Genomic DNA, 20,683 nt, shown 5'->3' on the forward strand with positions numbered 1-20,683 from the left:
CTGTCAGAATGGCCAAAATCAAAAACAATAATGACTGTTTATGCTGGAGAGGATGTGGAGAAAGGGGAACACTTCTCCACTGCTGGTGGAAGTGGCAACTTGTACAGCCACTTTGGGAATCAGTATGTTGACTCCATAAGAAAATGAGAATCAGTCTACCACAAGATCTAGCAATTCCACTCTTAGGCATATACTCAAAAGAAGCATTCATACAACAAGGACATCTGTTCAACGATGTTCATAGCAGCACTATTTGTAATAGCCAGAAACTGGATGCAGCCTAGATGCCCCTCAACTGAAGAATGGATAGAGAAAATGTGGTACATTTACAAAGAGGAGTACTACTCAGTGGGGAAAAAAAAACAAAAACAACAACAACAACAAAAAACAATGGAATCTTGAAATTTGCAGGAAAATGGATGAAACTAGAAGAAACCATTCTGAGTGAGGTAACCCAGTCAGAAAAACACAAACATGTTATGCAATCCACACTGTCAGAGAAGCTAGTAAACAAGGAAGACCTTAAGAGAGACATACATGTTCCCCTGGAGAAGGGGAAAGGATCAAGATCCCCTGAGCAAATTGGTAGCAAGGGACGAGGGGAAGTGAGCAAGGAGAATGAGAAGGGGAGAAGAGGAGGGATGCAGAGGACATGAGGCAGCATAAAGGTTGAGTCAGGCAAAGAATAGAAGATAACCAGAATGGAGATACCATAATACAGGGAGGCATTATAAGTTTTAGGAGAAATCAGGCCCTAGGGAAATGTCTGGAGATCTACAAAGATGACACCAGCTAACAATCTAAGTAACAGAGGAGAGGCTACTTTAAATGCCCTCCCATGATAATGAGATTGATGACTGAGTTATTTGCCACATGAATGCCCTCATCCAGCAGCTGGTGGAAGTAGAAGCAGACAACCACAACTAATCACTGAACTGAACTGGAATCCAGATTCAGAGAAAGATAAGTGAAGAGCAAAGGGTCCAGATCAGGCTGGTGAAACCCACAGAAACAGCTGACCTGAACATCGGGGAACTCTTAGTCCCCAGACTGATAGCTGGGATAACAGCATGAGACTGATCCAGAACCGAAAAACAGGTGTTTCAGTGAGGAAACCTCAGAAATCTACGGGGCATCATGTAGAAGCCCAGTATTTATCCCTAGCATAGTTGTGGACTTTGGGAGCCCATCCCACTTAGAGGAATACTCCCTGAGCCAAGACACATGAGGGTGGGCCTAGGCTCTATCCCAAAGGATAGGATAGATTTTGATGACACTTTATGGAAGGCCTCACCATCCAGGGGGAGCAGAAAGGATATGTGATACGTAGGGTTTTAGCTGGAGGGTGGTGTGGTAGGGAGGACAGGATGGAGAAGGGAACTGGGATTGTTATGTAAAACTATTTTGTTTCTAATTCAAATAAAATAATCTGAGGGAAAAAAAAGAGAGTCAGACAGACATTGTATGACCATTCATTCTGCACAAAAATCAAGCAGGTCTGGGCTCTGTGATGACCATAATCCATGCTCACATATTTTACCTTCAGAATTTTCCATGTTCATGGACTATTTGAGTTGAGATGTAAGTTTTAAGTAGCCAAGACTTTGATGATGGTGAATGATCTAATAAGAAATATTTCAGTAATATTAAGAGCTATTGTTTGATCTGAGTTCATGTTTCAATAGATTAAAGCACTTGTCACTATGACTGAAAGCAAGGGAATGTTCAAAAAATTATGCCTTTTGTACCAGAGAGGACACAGCCTGGATACAGAAAGAGAAAACTTGGCTCCAAAAGTAAGATTCATCACCTACTGGGTCCATGATGGAAACTCCCGATTCATAAAAAGAGGGAAGAAATTGTCCAAACACATATATTGCCACCATTTTTATAAGTAGGCAATACACTTTGATTACTTTGAAAAGGCTTCTTTAAATCTCTCTCAACTACCTTCAGGTAGTTACACTTTATTGGCAGTAGGAGTTAGTGATAATGAAATTTCAAAGAAGACAGTGCCATATAGAAGTTTTATACCAGAAACTAAAACAGTCTGTTTCCCCCTAGAGACACTGCCAAAATCAAGAACTGAAAAGCTTCTATTTATAATCAATGAAAATTTCAACTAGTTTTCTATATTTCCCTTTCATTTTTTCTATGCATACAAGTGAGTCATTTACAACCACCAGCAGGAGAAGTCTAAAGTTACATATATATTTTTCTATTGAAATAGAAGGATGAACTTGGAGTGACATTAACATGTGCAGGGACTCTGTGTTACTTGTTTAAGTTCAGGATGTGACCTTATAAAATTGGAAAATTGGCTCAATAATCTGTCATTTCCCTATCCAACAATGTGTCTACTTACACATTTAACCCTGATTTTTTAAAAATCTAATTTAAAAGTAATCTGTGACCATCCTTTATGTACAAAATTCTGTTGCTGACACTTAGAAAATGTAATTCCACTTGCCCTGAAAATACACACACACACACACACACACACACACACACACACACACACACACACACACACACACACGTACAGATACAGAGACATACTAATCCCAATAATCTTAATTTTACGTTATAGATGTAATAATTTATGTGTGAGCCCAGTACTGGTGGCACATGCCTTTAATCCCAGGATTCTAGAGGCAGAGGCAGGCAGAACTTTTTATGTTCAGGTCACTTCAGTTCTAGAATGGGCAAGGTAAGATTGAGAATCTGTCTCAAAAATTATTTTTGTGTCAGTGCCTATCAATTCAATACTTTCTTGAAATTGTCTTCCATTATGGTGACTATTTCAAAGTTATATACAATTACTTTGCTAGTTTTTTTTTTTCTGTGTCCAACAGCAGCGGTTTGAAACGGTGGCTTCTGACTATGGAAAATTATTCAGTTCTCATCTCATATATAGTATACTATTTTAAAAGAAAGAATCTATCTTATAACTTATGGGTTAAAGACAGCATCAGAATCTATTATTTTAATTATTGTTATTCTTTTAATTTATTTTATGTAAGAAAAACTACAATAGAGATATATTTCAAATATATAATCTAAGCAAAATAATGTAGGGTAGTCAACTCAACTTCTATAATACACCAGAGAACAGTAATCCTAATCCTTTAACTTCCAGTTTATTTCCTTTACCTTCTCCTTTCTTTCTACTCTCCTTTCCTACACTTTCTTTTTCTTCTTTCTGCAATACTTTATTTTTTTATTTTGTTACCTTAAAGTTGTTTGGAAGTCCTTATGATAAGATCACAGGAAAGCTATTAAGCCAGTACAAAGGCAGCATATGTAGCGATTATCTAAATTACTCTAATATTGATTAGAATCTCAGGAGCCAGATATTAGGGTTAAATCTGAAAGATCCACAGATTAACAGAGAAATAATCAGCTGACCCACTACTCTCCATGTGTACCATGAATATACATATGTATAGTTGGTTTATATAACCCAAACAGACTTATAAGGTTGATAGGTACATTTTACCTGTCCAATCATAAAGAAAATCATCTTTAGCTGACTTATGCGCAGTGTCCAGTCCATACTTAAGATAATACCAATGCGTATGTTACCTTTAAAACTTCATGTGTTTTCAGAATACCAATTTAAACAATTAACAGGGAGTTCCAGCCTCTCAGAATGCCACTGTTGTGGTTTGCTCAAAATTCTATGTCCAGACCAACTTCAAAGCTGAGATGGTCCAGCCTTACAGACTACTTCAGCCAAAACTTCAAATAAGCTCTACACTTTCACATCACACAGAGACTAAAACAAAAATAATACAGCTACTAACAGTTTCAGGAAGATACCTAGGCAGATCAAAGGGCCCTCTGTTGCATGGCCATGTCATGCCTATGTCACTCCTTACTGGACTCTGCACTTACACAAGCTCCCCGTTTTGAGACCATGCCCACATCTCTTTGTTCTCTCTCTCTCTCTCTCTCTCTCTGTTTCCAGCAGTTGACCACTAATTCTTCTCTTTTACTCTCTGCCCTGCTCTGTTCTTCCATTTCTCTCTCTCCCCCTCTCACTCTCCTGCCATATAATAAACCTTAAGTTTAATGTTCCCTCCATGGTTCATGTTCCATCTCCATCTCACAACTTCTAATTTAAGCAAAATAACAACAGCTATCTCTCCTAAGACTTGACAATTAATTATCCCCATTTCCTCAGGATCCCCTAATAATGCCATTGGCCCCAGACAACAAGAATCTAGACATTTTTGATAGAGAGCTCTAGCAATCTAGAGAACCTAATACCCACATTTTCAGGGTTGAGTGGGTGGTTTCTGGTCTTTCAGTGGATGTATGTTATTGTTTTGTGGGATTAGTTTCCTGTTGTTACTGGTTAGGCTCTAATAAAAATAAACAAAAGAGGTGGATTTCAAGGATTTCTTTCTGAAAAGAGACAGTGACAGGATATAAAATGATAAGATAAAAGGTTAGATTATTGAATCTGTGTCTAAACTAAAAAAACAACTAATAGTTTCAAATATTTTACAATGGAAAGATTTGTGTATATTGACATAAAATTAAGGTTATTTTTTGTTATAAATCCTATGTTTATGTTTCTACTCTTGTTTAAGGTATTGGACCTATAAAGCTCATTTAAAATACAATATAAAATTCAATTCCTTAAAGGTTATTATTGCATACTGTTTAAGATGATTAAGAAATGTATGCTAGTAGTTAGTTATCTTTAATATTCAAACTTGTAGTCATGTAGGTATGTTTTCAAGGTCAAAGGTAGAAATATTTTTGAAAGACAGATGGTCTTCAAACATTTCAGATCCCTACAGAGTATGGAATTTAAGATGTTTTAATAAAATAAGGCTTTCACAACAAGGAGACAAATCTGCTCTTGGCAGCACCAATTTTCTTCAAAAAGGGATGATGGGCACTACCTCCATATGGAGTTTGCTTTCAATGTGGCAAAACTAGCCATCTGGGCAAGAAACTCTCCATGCCTCAACTGCTGACAATATGCTGTCCAAATTGAATGAATGAGATACTAAGAAAGTGACTACTAAACTTTGCCAAGACAAGGGAATCAGTTATTCAAAATCACTGTTTCACATAAAAGTCTGTAACATATTCTAATCCTGTAGGCCAAAGATGGATGTACCAACATTGTGGAGGTACTTTGGTGACTGTCCAGGCAGGCAGTTGTTGTCTCTGTCATTTCTGTATTTTTAGAAGTTGTTTGCTCTGCACTTTCTGTTTACTCAGGTACTAGTATATCCTTCTCTTGGATGGGGTCCTTGATGGGGTTGAAGTCTAGATAGTTATATTTACAGATTTATCTTTTACCAAAATCAGAAAAGAAACTGACCTAAGATATATTATGATTATAATGTTGAGGAAGAACAGCTTAAGTTGTTTATCTAAAAAGGAATTTTAAGATCGAAATGGATATTTTTAGGATAGCAATACAAGTTATGATAAAAAGTGGTCTAGGTATAAAACTTTAGATTCACTAAAATAGGATAGGTAATAGAGTACATTCTCCAAATTTACTAAATACAAATGAACTGAACATTGTGAATGCAGTTCTTGCTTTATAGTTGCTCTTACTGTACATAGTTTGATTATGTTAGAATTAAAACCTTTCCTTTTTATTTAGGAAGTGTTTTGGGATATTTAAATACTGTGTAAAAACTCATTTCTGTGATTGGTGTAATAAAGAGCTGAATAACTGATAGCCAGGCAGGAGAGGATAGGTGGGATTTCTAAGGAAAGAGAGGAAGGGAAGAGGGAATCTAGGTGTATGTATTACAAGCTAGACACGTGAGAGACACTGAAGAGGTTGGATGTAAGATACATAACAGAAGCATGTGGAAGAATGTAGATTAATAAAAGCAGGATAATTTAAGTTATAAGAGTTATTAGGACATGTGAAACCTAATGTTCAACTTTCAAACTTAATAATTATCCATGTCAATATTTGTGGGGTTGCAGTTCCAACAAAAAAAGTACTTCTATGAGCATGCAAAATGTATATTCCAATAATCATCTTGAAGTCACACACTTAATGAAACCAGTGAGGACGAAAGGCAATAGATGAGGAAACAGGGAAGAAAGCCTACAGAGACATAATGTGTCATGTAGCTAGCTTCATGTCCTTTACCAATCATTGTTTAGTAATCAACCTATCAGGTAGACACAGATGTCTGTAATTAAGACATCCTGCTAGGGCTCAATTATTTCTTCAATTTTTTAGAATGTACATTCAGAACTTAATTTGTTTGCTTTCTATTGTGAAAAGGTGTAATGAAATCCTCAACGTATTGGAAGATGTTTTTAGAAAGACGCTGTAGTTTAAGAGGCCACAGAACCATTAGTTTCATGAGTGTAAGGCACACTTGAATATGCTATGACCATTAGTAACTGCTCTGAGGATGAGATTGATTCAATATTGGGGATTTTAAATAAAAACGAAACAAAAAAGTTTGAAAATGTAGTGATCCTCATGCTTTCTGGATTTTCTTTCACCATGTGGCCCCACACCTCCCACCCTCAGCCAACTTTCTTCCAGTTTCTCAGGTACTCCTCCTTATTCTCACACACCTTGTGTTTGGGCATTTTAAGGTCATGTAAGGCCACTGACATCTCTCCCTGATCCTTGCCTTCACATTTTAGAACCACTTTATCCAACAGAGTAGAATGAATCAATGTATAGTACTAGAAGAAACATACCATCTAGATACACTGTATGATGACATGTGATGTCTGGAGTATTTTTCCACATCGGCATGTTTAAAGTTTATTTCAATTTTAGTGATGAAAGTGAAAACACAAGGAATGCAACTACATAATGTTCAGCATGGAGCACCTGCAGGAACCTCCCAGAAGGGAGCAGTCTGGGCTCTGGCTGCAGGTTCCCCTTACCTTTCGATTCCCTTATGATGAAGCACCTGTCCCTTTGTCTTCAGGCATTTCCCTAAGTAAAGCCTCGATCTAGGACTCCAATATCCTCCCCATTCTTCTATTCTGGCTCATTCATTCAAATTTCAAGGGCATTTCTATTTTAGGAAGTTTAATCCAGGGATACAAAATCTTTTTATAAAGGCAAAACTAAGGAATATCATCAGATACTCAGAGAGGTCTATAGGATAGCAGAGCCAGGACAACCGTCACTACCAATTCAAATCTCTGGCTTTTGTTGTTGTTTCCCTTTGTATTCTCTCTTCCTTTGGTAAGAGGGTAATATTAGGACTGCTAACATCAAACCGAGGTCCTCACATCCAGCCTAGAGAGTTTGTTTCATTAGAAAAACCTTCAGAGATTCTTTGTCAAAATCCATATTTTTAGTTTATCCTGCAATATTGGCTATGTTACACAGTGAATCTACTTTTGCAAGAAGCAAGACTTGACTAATATCAAACTCTGAGTGTTCATGTAAATTGACAGCTCACACACTAGCCTTTCTGGTCTTTCTCTCTAAAACTACCAGTTGTCACACGTCACCAGTGACAAGTCATTGGGTAAAAGCTGTTCCATTATAGTTGAGTTGTGATCATTCCTGAACTACAATAATCTATTTTCCAGACAAATGTTCTCTCTGATTTTTGCATTCCCTGGTCTGTGGACGCCAAATAAAGGCCATTCAGCCCATCACTTGATATTCCTTAAGTGACTACTAACTGCTAACCCCTAGCAATAGCCAACTGTAGACAACAAAGGAAATATTTCAAATTCATCTATCCCTTTCTGTCCTACAGCTACCTGATTTTACAAGCTGGCCACAGGCTCTGATTCTTAGAGACCTCTTTGGTAGCCCTTGCCCTAAATAAGACTCATTATTTGTCAGTCCCTCATCTGCTAGTCAGTATTTCTGTCATTTTTCTTGCACTTCTTTCTTTCATATGTCCTGTCTTGCCAGATGAGGGTCACTACTACATAAGATGTTGAAAAGTTCAATGAACTCATATACAGAAATGGTTTGTTCTCAACAGGATGACTCAGTCATGCACACGGACGATTCAAATACAGCCGCCAACAGTGCTCTGACCATTCTTTCTATACACAAAGATGTATAGTGCAATGTAATGAAGCATAATATATGTTTGAAAAACAAACTAAGTATTCTGTTCTTCTGCTCTGTCCTAGAAAATATCCAAGTGATGACTCCAGCTTTCTCACCTGCATCCATTCTGGAAGGAAACCTCTATTGCTTCTCTACAGGAACCTCTCCATTTTTTTTTTCATGTGGTGAATTCATTTAGTCCTGGGGTGAGCACCTGTGTGACTATTTAAAAACTGCAGCACCAGGTGTGTGCTTAGGCGTGTCTCTTGCCTTTGTATAATGTTCTCACTGATTTCTCAGCAGGCTAGGTCAGCAAAAAGCCTTCAAACTGAATATAGACAAAGGGTCTTAAAGGATTTTAAAAATATACCTCTATTATAAATAAGTGCAATGAAAATACTGCAGCCAAAATACACAAACAGGCTTTAGCTTTATAGATACTTATATTTGTATAGATGTACTCCACTGAAAGTTTGTCACAGAGGAAAAAGCTGGTTTTGTGAGATGGTACATTTTAAAATATAGTAATGCACTTATAAAGTAAGGATGTTTTACCTTTTACTTTGCCTTAGGCTCTCTGTTCCTCTTTTCCAAGAAATAGATGCTTTGGGGAAGGCATTTGGTTTGCATTCAATAGAAATGTCACCACCAACTTGAACAACTGAAGTTTTTTTAATGGGATTTTTTGAGAAATCTGGAGCTGAGGCTAAAAACAGAATTAAGAATTGAATCATTAATTCACTCAATTAGCATGCAGTAACTGAAGACAAAACTAATATGCTGGATAAAATTTAACACTTGTATTTAAAACAAACTGTTTTAAGGCCAGTTTAAGTATACACACCCACCCCCCACCCACCCCCACACACACACTTGCGCGCACACACACACACACACACACACACACACACACACACATACACATTCACACAATATATACATATATATGAATAAAAACCTACACACACATATATAAGTATATATATATTTATATATGTGATTTACATTTTTTCACTATGTGCAACTTCTTGTAGAAAATTTAGGTAGGGAAATATAATTTGTCTTCAGCAGAAGTAGATGAGCTCAGTGAAATTGAAATTTTAAAAAAATCACATTTGCCAGTCTCAGTGTTGTTCCTACCATGTTGGATAAATGATAGTTCACTGAAAAGAGAACAAAAAGTGGGCTTGGGAAGTATCTAAGCCTTCCATGTTCCTGGATTTTGGAGCTGTGTATCTAATCTCAAAGACTACAAGAGAACAGAGTTTTTCAGATATGCCAGGCTATCTGACTTCTTGCCTTTTTAAGGAATTGTTTCTTTGCCTCCATCTGGCCTGTGCCTGTTGCTTTTGTGAGCCCAGATTGAAAAGGTTCTATTCCAGTGTCCTTGGGTTTGGATACCAACAGTTCCTTTCTCAACCATACCAATAGCCACCTTTTAACGTTGGCTGTTTTCTCAGTTAAAGTTAAGTTCAGTAAATGTATGCGTCACCCTCCCTTGAGTATTTTTATTCTTGCAGCCTGGTATATAATAAATGTCTAGTGAAATAGTCGTGATTAAGGAATGAGCAAGATGCCTGACATCCAGAAACTCGATCTCTTACTTTCTTCTGCTTGTTTTTTTCATTCTTCCTATCACTAATCAACTCATGAGTAAAAATACCTCACACTCATTTATTGCAGCAGATACTGTTGTTTGCATTTCCTGAGGTGCCAGTTTCACACTGTTCCAACCTTAGTACTTACTACTCTAAGGAACTGTTTTCCTTGTTCTATGCTTTCCTCGGAATCTGCATGAAAATGTGACAGAGTTTTGTGAGGTAAATGAAGGGAAGATTAAGGAAGTGTTCTTTTTAAATAAGAGACAGATATGGAAGGATCTGTCTTCTCCCTTTACTCCTGCCCTGAATGTGTAATCGATGTCTGCAGCTACAGCAGCCATCTTGAACCGACCCAACTACACATCTACCGGAAAGATTTCTCAGTATATTAGCCCAGCTACAGTTCCTACTTGACAGCTACAATGTATTGCTGGACAGCCAGTGCACAACTTAAAGGAGATAAAATGGTTCACCATGTCTTAAGTCTTTATAAATTGTCACTTGCTTTACTTATGCAGGTGTGGTTGAAAACTAATTCCCACATTCACATTTGTAGCTGAAAAGATTCCCATTGCATCCCATTGTTCTGTAATCAAGACCACCCACGAGAAATAGTTATTAAACCCCTTCTGAATTTGGCACACAACTAATGATGGCTCTCAATGCACTGCCAAAATAGAAAAATAATTAAAACCTTTCATTTTGTAAAGAGCTAATTGATATTTTCCATTGTTTCTAGGGAAAGCAATTTCTAATTCACAAGAAAAAGTCAGGTTCAGGTGATGTATAAATAATAGTAAGTAAAGGTTTCATTTCAAGTTTCTTGGTCATAAATAAATGGCTCACCTAACACTCTCAGTTCTGCATTTGCATAAATTGTCTGATATTTGTTTTCTGCAGCACATTGGTAGATCCCGGAGTCTGACACATTCAGCATGGTGATGATAAGAGTGCCGTTTTCAATCTGTATTCTCTCCTAATAAAGGAATAGATATCAAAAGGTGTTTTACATTAATATAAAAGGTGTTTCATTGTTAATGTTAGTATTCTTCTGCACAAAATATACTAATGAAGAACATTTGTGCCTATCACTGAGTACTTTGAGATTCTGAGTGGCTTTCTAAAGTTAAAGGAAAAGAAAGTACAAAATGTAATTTTTGTATAATAATTTCAGGGGTTGGAATAATCCATGCTATGCCATTTCTGTGAAAATTAACATCCACTAAATGGAATGTATAGAATTTCAGTTCTATGATATTCAGAATAATTTAGAAATTTCTACTCTTCTGGAAATGTGTCATCTGGGTTCTAAGGTAGAAAAGCCTGAGCCTTCCTTTTTGCAACCTCCTCTAAAGAACACCTGCCTCAGCATCAAACATCTGCTCCAAGGAGCCAGTTAGGGGACTAAAATATGATTTTGTGTGAACAAAGTAAAGTAGTTAATAGTACAAATCTAACGTAAACTAAACATTTCAATGAATTTGCATCCGTTCTCTAAGGATAAGGTAAGTGGGTTAGAGAAACAAAGAAAAAGTTTGCATTCCAAAGGTATTCTGGGGAACAATCCACTGAACCAAATACACACACACACACACACACACACACACACACACACACACACAGCATTGGTTTTTGCTCTCAAATAACATAATGTTTATGACTCTGCCTATGGCTACATGTGAAATACAAAATGCAACATTAACACAATTATCTGGAGAATTCCATAGGGGAAATGTTCTCTCATGGGATGGACATTATAAGAGAAAGTACATTCATATTTAAAATGTGTACAAAGCCTCTGATGTTTTCTTATGGGAGTAAGGAAAGTCTCCATTTTTCCTAGAAGCAGGAGAGTATTATCAACTCTGATTCTGAGTGCTCCTATTAGATAAAGTTTAGTAGACTACATCATCTATTCACTGTTCTGTAATATTGGAAAATAATTTTGCTTCTCTTACATCTCATATGGATGGGACCCACAGGTACTGTTCTAAAAGCTAATTTTAACTTAGTACTGCTTTGCAATATTGGTCAATTGTCTCAGCCTCTCTGAAATATTTTTCTTCTTATATTTGAAGGAACTATCAATATCTATCTCCATTATCTTGATGACAGAAATAAACAGAGTATGAGACCTGACACATAGGAGAGATCATCAATTGTTTGCTTTGATAATGATGCAATCTTTTTAAAATTTGTTACTATTTAGAATATTTTTCCTTGAGATTTCATAGTTGATACAATATCTCTTGACTCTATCTCCCATAGTTCTCCACATCAACTCCCCTATATGGATGCCAAAGATACCCTCCAAAGTTCATGTTCTCTTCTGTCTTTTTTACTTTTTCTTCTAAAATAAGAAAAAGCTACTTTACTTTTTTAGTGATCACATTGAATCCTGTTAGTATTTCCTGCACCTGTGCTAATGACATCTGAGTGTTGATTCATCACTGTTAGGGTGAATATGTCCAAGTTTTAATCCCAGCCCTCTTCTTCCTGTAAATTTCTTTAAGGATTACATAAATGGAAGTTTCCTTCCCTGGAGTAAACTAAATACTCCAAAGCTGTGAGTTACTACTGAGAATGACTATTATTCTGACAAAATTTACTTGTAAAAGGATGTATTTCTAACATACAATTCATTACCTCTGGGTGAAGGCGTTCACCGTTCTTAAGCCATGTGTACCAAGGATTTGGCTTTCCGCTAGCTTTGCATTCCCAAAATAAGCTGTCATAAATAGAAAGGTATGTATTTTGGATTTTCTGTTCCCATTCTGGAGGAGCTGTTTAGGAAAAAAAAAACAGATTGAGAATATATTGTTGGCAACTCAATCAATGTATTACAGTTAGTTCCAAGTACTCAGTTATAGGGGCGATTAACTGGGTCCAGGTGAACTGCCATTACAATATGTGAGGTATGTGGTGGGGGCAGGGTGAGAGGAACTTCAGGAGTCTAACAGGGGCAACCTTCACAATTATTGCCCCATATTTGGCTCAAGCTAAAGGTTGCTGTCTGTCATTTTGCTGCACCTGTGCAGCAACTTGTAAATTCTGAGTAAAGGTCAAAATGCAGAAGACAGCTAATGAATATTGCCATGCTAAAACACAGTGTATAAGTCAATTGAGAAGTAAAGATTAAAATTAAATCTAAACACTTTGAGGGCAAATTTTCTATAAATCATAATATATATATATATATATATATATATATATATATATATATATATATACACACACATATGTGTGTGTGTGTGGTGTGTGTGTGTGTGTGTGTGTGTGTGTTTAAAGCTAAGAAAAAGTAAATGCATGTAACCTAGAAATAATCCATCCCAAAATCTTGACAGTATAAATGTGAGGCACCAATTTTAATAAGGTAATCCAATACCCTTTGGGCTCTTGAGAAGGAATGCAGACTTTGCAAAGTTGTAGTAGAGTGAAATCCTTAACTATAAACTTACACATAGAGTTTTACAAAATTTGTTTTCTGATCTAAGAAAGTTCTGAATAGTAGCAAGCAAAAAGCAACTGGTATATCAAATAGGAAAAGAAGAAGCTATTAGCCTTACTGTCATTCAGCAAGAGAGCTGGGGTGCAAATGAGATATACTAACATGAATGTTCTTTCTGTGCACAACTTCTGATCTCCTGTCTCCTTAAGTTCTGTCCTTGTATAGGTGTGGATGGCAGAGTGCTTGCCTTTCCTTGGAATGCCTGGACAAGGCTATCTAGATGTTTGTCACTTTCACATTGTGAGCTCACAAATGCCTGTAACTCTAGGTTCAGCAGGGCCTGAAGCCTTTAGACTTTTGCAGAGTTGTCAGGCAACCCTCTCAAGATGGTATTTTAAAAATTCAGAAGTCAAATTTTAATCATACAACAGAGGAATACACTGCCTTTTTTGGTGAGTGCTACTGCAATGGAGAAGTTTGAGAATAAGATTTTTCAGCTTACACAGAAATAAAGTCAATGAAAGAAGAGTTACTGACTGAGCCACCAAAAAGGGCTATTTTGTTTTAAACACACATGTAATGTATTTTCATGAGCTATCTACCTAGGGAAAGCAAAGGGAGGCAGGAAGACAAGTATTCCTTGATACATGCCTATAATCATCAAGGACAAAATGCTGCATGCTCTGTCTATATTGAGGTGACTGTTGGAGAAGCAAAAATAAATAAAACAATATAAATGTGACTGTGAAACAATATACTTAATATGCATCTGAGGCCAGAATCTTTCATCCTAGCCCTGTAACATGTTGTGCTACACTCAACTACAGCAAGTAGAGGGAGAAATCGTGCCATGTGGAGTTGAAATATTATATACTACAAAACCCATGTGTCTGTTTCCAGGATTTTCTACTGTGATACATGGCTCCATTAAGGCTCTGTAGGGAGCTGGTCACCAAATAGAAGGAGTTGTGCTATCCCTGGGAGGTGAGACTCAGCCTGTGATTATCTCCTGTGGAAATCAGATCTATTTCCAATTTTAGAACATGTCTCCTGAAGCCTTCAGAAGCAAATCACAGCACTGTGTATAAGAACCCTGAGCACTGTCAAAAACTGAACCTTCTTTCTGTGTCCTATTACTAAAATAACTTGTAAATATTTATGAGAAGATTGTGATAATACATGTTTGACCTGAGAAAAATCGCATGTTTTATATACAACTTCATAGCTTGTAAAGTTTAAGTCCTAAGTTTAAAAGATTCATCATTATCAATTTAAATTATATATAAAAATATATTATTATACATTCATTTATATGATGTGTGTGTCTGTCTGCCTGTCTGTGTGGGGGAATGTGCATGTCCTAGAGAGGGCAATTGTGTCAGATCCACATGGAGATGAAGTTGGAGACTGACCCTTGTGACTTGCCTGATACAGTTTCTGAAAACTGAAAACAGGTCCTCTGCAACAGCTGTATATTCTCTTAAATCTAAACTTTTTCCTAAGCCTCAAAATACAATGTACATACATAGCACATGCATGCATACATAATACACATTGCTTAATGAAATAATTGCAATATTAGGACATATTCATTTATTTTATGTATCCATTGAATTCTCAATATTTTAATGGGAAAGGTCTTAAATGTTTGCCTATGTAAGAAATATGGAAAAATTAATTTAAAAAATTTGGTTTACCATACAAGTTTGAGTTTTGTATATTTCTTTTCTACTGCTAGGTATATAACACCAAATAACCCTTTAAACACATTATATTCTCTCTAATTATAGTAATTTCAATCTGAAAATACAAAATACAGGAGATACAATGTCACTCTGTATTCCCAAGTTGTAACTTAAGCTCATCAGTATAATAAATGGAAATCCCTTCTTGATTTTCAAGTATTATTCAGCTTTAGCATAGGATGATTTCTCTTTAGTTTGTGTCATATAAATTAATCTGTGGCTATGATACATACTGATTATCTGATACATCATTAATTTCTTTTTCTTCCAAAATGAATGTTAGTAACCACTGAACTTCTGATCTGTGCGATGGACATGGGCAATTTTGTTAAAAAGCTGTGGTAGAGTCTTGTTTTACATAATTCTTCAATATTTTGACCTTAATTTTGAATATCATTACCTCTGACATCTTGATAAACTAATCTGAAATTCCCAAAGTGTAACATCACTGAAAATTATTTATGGCTGACATTATTCTAGACATTATGAGTTAACATTTATAAAATTCTGTATCTTAAAAGATACACAGAGTATAGAATAAAGCAGTTTATTATTAATTCAATCTATAGATTATTGTATTCTGATCCATCACTGAACTGTAGCTTTTGTATTACATAAGATATGAATTTTTATCAAAACAGAACCAAAACTTTAGTATTTTTAATGTGGTAAAAGTCTCAGTTGCTATATTTTTTAACTAATATAGTGCCAAAGATACCAACTGACACAAATGTCATTTAACAATCAAATACTACTGAAAAATCAAATTACTTTTCTTGGCAAGCATCAATAAAATTGTAGAACAATAATAAAAAGGAAATTATATTCTATTTATAAGGAACAACTGTCACTTCAGATTAAAATTGGAAACTCTAAACGAAGTAGAAAGTAATATATCCAAAAGCACATATGTTCTCCTCACAGGATATTCAGTTATTACAGCTATGAGATAATGATAATAAACTTTCAGATTATCCAAACATTATTGTTAATAACCTAATAAGTGATAGAATTAGGATATGTAGAATAATATTTTGGCTATGAACAAGATAGATTCTAGGAGTTTTATATTTTAGAATCACCAAATAGTTTGATAATTGCTTTACATATTTTGTAAAGTTTTGTGGTGCTGGAAAAATGGGTCAGGAGTTAATAGCACTGGCTATCTTCTAGGTGATCCACGCTTGATTCTCAGCACCTATATGATAGTGAGGAATCTGACACCTTCTTTTATTACCCTAGGCAACATGAATGAATGTGTTACACAGAAAAGAATACATTACTTATAAAATAATAAAAAAATGGGTAGATGAGTACTGAAAATTAGAAGGAAAGCAATGCATTCTGCCATTCAATCTATTCTTCTATTCCCTTTTACACATTGTTTGAAAATCCTATTCAGAATAATAATTAAGATTGCCATAGGCTACTCTTGAATATTCTATGGGCAGTATATTTTAGTCATAAATACCTTTGTGATAAATTTTAATGCTGTTAACATGAAATCCTGACATCATTCATTCAAATATAATAAACAATGCCATGCACAGACTGCATTGGAATTTATGTCATTGTGTGTCCCTGTGTGTGCTGCATGCATGTGTGCAGATGTATATGCTTGTACATGTTCATACATACACATATAGAGTGCAGAGATGGATGTTGAGTTGGTATCTTCATCAATCCTGTACTACCTTATTTTTGATACAGCAATTCTCTCTCATGTTGGAGCTCAATGACCAGATAGACTTCCAAGCTCTCCTTAGAAATGTTATGGTTTAATCTTCCCAGATATAGAATTACAAGTGTATATTTCCATGTACGACTTCTTATGTGGTTGATGGAGATTTGAATTCAAGTCCTGATTCTGGCAAAACAAGCTCTTTATCCACTAAGATACCATTTCAAAAGTTGTATTTTAAAGACAATTATCCCTACCTATTAGTCACTGAACTAACCATCCAACTGAGAACGTGTCTTTCCAATTTTTCTGATGATACATGGCCACAACATATTAATAACTTCCCCATTTGCACTGAAGCACAGTAAAACACCACACACATTTTGCAGTTCTATTACTCACCATAAAAAATAAGTTGACCCTTTGCAAGGTTTCTTCCTCGAAGGTTACCTGCAATGCACTCATAGTAGCCTTCATCCTCTTGGTGAAATTCGGGGATTTCAAGGATAGCTTGGGATTTGCTGTACTTGACTTTCCCTGGCATCGGGTTTCCATCCAACCTCCTCCAACTAATATCAGGGACTGGACTAAACAGTTACACTTCATTAGAATAGACAATAGTTGTCATTATGACAGCAGGATAAAATAAGAGAAACCTTGAAAGTCACTCTCAAGTAAGATAATCCAATCTGTTATAGTGTGATTTGTTTTCAGATCACACAGTCATTCACACTCATTCATTCAGTCATCTATTTAAGATTTGGTTAATCACCTGCCATTTACAAAGCCTTGTGGTATCCTTAGGAAACATGTTCCTGATAGAATTCACAGGCCCTCTGCCCTTACGATGGTTTTAGATTAACAGAGAAACATATTATAAACAGAGTGTAAAAGTAAATACATCTGCAAATTGCAAAACTGAAACAAAGCAATGGAATGCAGAGATGGTGACACAATTTGATCAATGGAAATGTGTTGATTATGGAAAATTACTTTGAGAATTTAACATTTAAGATTAAAGCAGATTCTACACAAAATTAGAGGTTCTAATTTAAAAATCATAGGCTATTCGATAGCTAACTTAGCATTTTTATATCAAAATATGCATGATAGGGTGAGTTTATTGTCAAGGATATGAGGTAACATAAAAATCTGCATATATTTGAAACCCAAGCTTCATATCTCTTATTTGTAACTTATATACTATTAAAACAGCATTGATATAGAAATGGATTTACATTATCCCTGTGTCCTATTAGAAAATATTTATAAATAGGGTTTTTCTACCTATTGGAATGTAATACTATAGTCTAATATGGATATATTTAAAGTAAAAATGATATGAAACTAAGTTTCAAACAGAAATCAGTGTATTTTAAATCCCTGGTATAAGAGGCCACATCATCATTTAGAGAATGAAACACATCATTTGTAAAATGAAACTCCAGTGTACTTATGGAAGCTTCCCTTTTTCTCTACCTTTAAGTTATGGTTCATTCCCATATAGATTTCTCAGATGACTTAGCTATCTCTACTCTAGTTGTATTTCAAATTTATACTGACAAATGTATTGGTAAGTCCTCTGGCAAGTCCATTTGTCAGCCTTGTGGAAGATGTAAGGTTTCTTTAAATCACCAAGAGTGATGTTGGAGAGCCATCCAATCATGAGCAGCATGGATGACAGGTAAAGATCTGTAGAGTTTGAGCAGCAAAAAAGTTGAGGAAATGAGTGATGGCTCCAGAGAAGCTTTGAAGACCGCCACTAACCTGGGGAAACTTAGGCATTCTCACAGGCTAAAATGTATGATTGTTCCATTACATACACCGAAGAGAAGTACAGGGTAAACCTGTGGGCATCTACACAGTATTCAGAAAACATGTTCCAAACCAATGTTTGAGTTACCTCTCTTTCTCAAAATTAATACACAGTTTACTGCTATAATTTTAATTCATTCAACACTAAATACCACATGTGTAGTTTCTAGAATTTGAAACTCCATTTGCCACAGCTTTAGATTGACATTTTACTAAATTGGTATAACCCACACAACAATTACTCCAGGTTACTGGTTTTCTTAATCACTCATTTTCTAGAGCTCCTAATGAATGAAAATAAAGTTCTGCAGGGAAATGTATTTAAATAGAAAGATATTCCCTGTGCCTGAAACATTTCAAACTGCAAATGATATTCAATTGCAAATATACAGGCATTGTCTATCTAAGCACAGTAATGTTGTATTTGGGCAGTTGTGAAACAAATGTCATTTATGTCCCTCTCTAATGATTTGTCCTTCCTATGAGTTTTCCACACTAATCATACATTTCTTACTTGTATTATAATTTTTCTATGCAAATTAGTTTATCAAATCTGTGATAGAGAATCAGATGTGTGTGTGAATTAAACATGTTATTATGTATTTAGAATTGAAAATCTCAGGTGTATGGCAAAAACACATAAAATTATCCAAAAGGAGCTCATAGCCCAAAACATTCAGATAAAAAAGATCAAATATTGAATATTTCTTCATGTTTTATAATACTGCTTCACATTATTGCAAAGGTGTATGCCCATTTTTTCAGATTACTAAATGCATAAATACATGGAAACTGACAGAATGCTTAATCATTGTAATCTCATACCAAATGGATAAACTTTACCAGCAGTAAAATCTTTACTAGGTACTGTATTTAATTACAATAGGTACTTATGATATCATTGACCTTCCTTACAGCTAACAAGCAGAGGTAGGGGTTTATTTATCTCTACCATTCTAATCGTGGTCTGCTTCAGTTGAAATGCCAACTGAAAGAAACCTTGAAGTGAATCTCAGAGTGGTGTTTCTAATATGGATGTTACATTTGCACAGAAATTGAAGTTTGTTACATTAAAAGCAATGACATAAAAAGCAAGCAGCAGAACCCTTCTGCAAAACTGTGCATTGGCATATGTATTTTAAGAACTCAGTGTCCTGCAGGATCAAAATTATACCAAATTAAGGTGCAAAAGCAAGAAATGGAGAAAAATATGAGTCTGGGCAGAGATGGGATATTTTTTCTGGTTAAAAAGGAAAGAATAAAAAATTATTTTTCTTATTACACTTGTATTTGAGAAAATAAATATCCTTTAATATATTCAATAATAGAAAAAATTTTTAAGTCCCAGGAGCCTTGTTTATGTTTTATTGTTAATGTTGTCTTGGGTTTCAAGGTCAGGGCCTTACTGCCTGGCCTGGAACTTGTCATTTAAACTCAGAGAGATCTGTCTGCCTATGCTTCCCAAGATTCTAGAATCAAAGGTATGTATTAAATGGCATTATTAATTAATAATTTTTAATTATGATGATCAAAAAATCAGAGTCATGGATTCCATGTTTCCAGGAAATGTTAGTCTTTAGCCTCCAATTAAATTGGCCCTAATTTAGTATGGTGTCACATGGCTACTATCTGTGCTACTTTGGAGGCTGCAGCAAGTGGATCAGGGGTTTAAGGCCTACTTGGGATACAATTCAAATTGAAAGAAAGCCTGAAAATTTTAATTAGACCTTTTCTGAAGTGTCAAAAATAGGATCATATGTGAAACTCTGTGATTACACACTTTTCTAGCAAAGTGTGTAACCTCTATAAGAGGTCCCTTTCAATGTCTCCTAATTTAAATCATAAAAATCATTCCTCTCTCTATTCAGTTTGAATTGAATTGGCATCTAGATGACTATATTTAGGATGAGAACACTGATCAGATATTCCCATTTAGGGCAAGCCAATGAAAGATTCCTCCCCTGACACTGGCATTGACTTTCAGGGAACTATTGAAAAGGGAGGGCATCTCTTTCCACAAGAGTTTATCTCCAAGCTTTAATCCAAGGGATGGAATTTTAAGATTTTTAGTCAACAATGAACAAGACAAGTAAACAGACAACTAATCCATGAAAGTCAAAGCTAACAAGAAGAAAAATATCTAAATTCTTCACACATTTCTAGACCAACATACAAATAAACAAGTAAATGAAAAAATGCATAAATTTCACAAAAGAACATAAAGTCCACATTTTCTTGTACACTTTAGTTTGTTAGTACATCCCCTTATTTTCTTTGACCCAATTATGGCATTTTCTTATGACTCCCAATAAAAAGCACCAGATTAGATAAACTTTAAAGACCTTTGTTCAAATG

The 20,683-nt window shown here is 35.4% G+C and overlaps 1 protein-coding gene across 1 annotated transcript in view; it reads right to left on the reverse strand.

Annotated features, from left to right (window-relative positions):
- The window catches only part of LOC100772078 (contactin-6), a 196,072-nt gene that overhangs the window by 74,240 nt on the left and 101,149 nt on the right, over positions 1 to 20,683 (reverse strand). Inside the window, exons 6-9 of the mRNA XM_035448787.1 lie at positions 16,916 to 17,100; positions 12,286 to 12,422; positions 10,486 to 10,615; positions 8,594 to 8,744 (exon numbers count right to left, since the gene is read on the reverse strand). Coding sequence (XP_035304678.1) covers positions 8,594 to 8,744; positions 10,486 to 10,615; positions 12,286 to 12,422; positions 16,916 to 17,100 — 603 coding nt within the window. The remainder of the gene's footprint in view (positions 1 to 8,593; positions 8,745 to 10,485; positions 10,616 to 12,285; positions 12,423 to 16,915; positions 17,101 to 20,683) is intronic.

This window comes from Cricetulus griseus, chromosome 8, assembly GCF_003668045.3.
Source record: "Cricetulus griseus strain 17A/GY chromosome 8, alternate assembly CriGri-PICRH-1.0, whole genome shotgun sequence".
Lineage (NCBI taxonomy): Eukaryota > Metazoa > Chordata > Mammalia > Rodentia > Cricetidae > Cricetulus > Cricetulus griseus.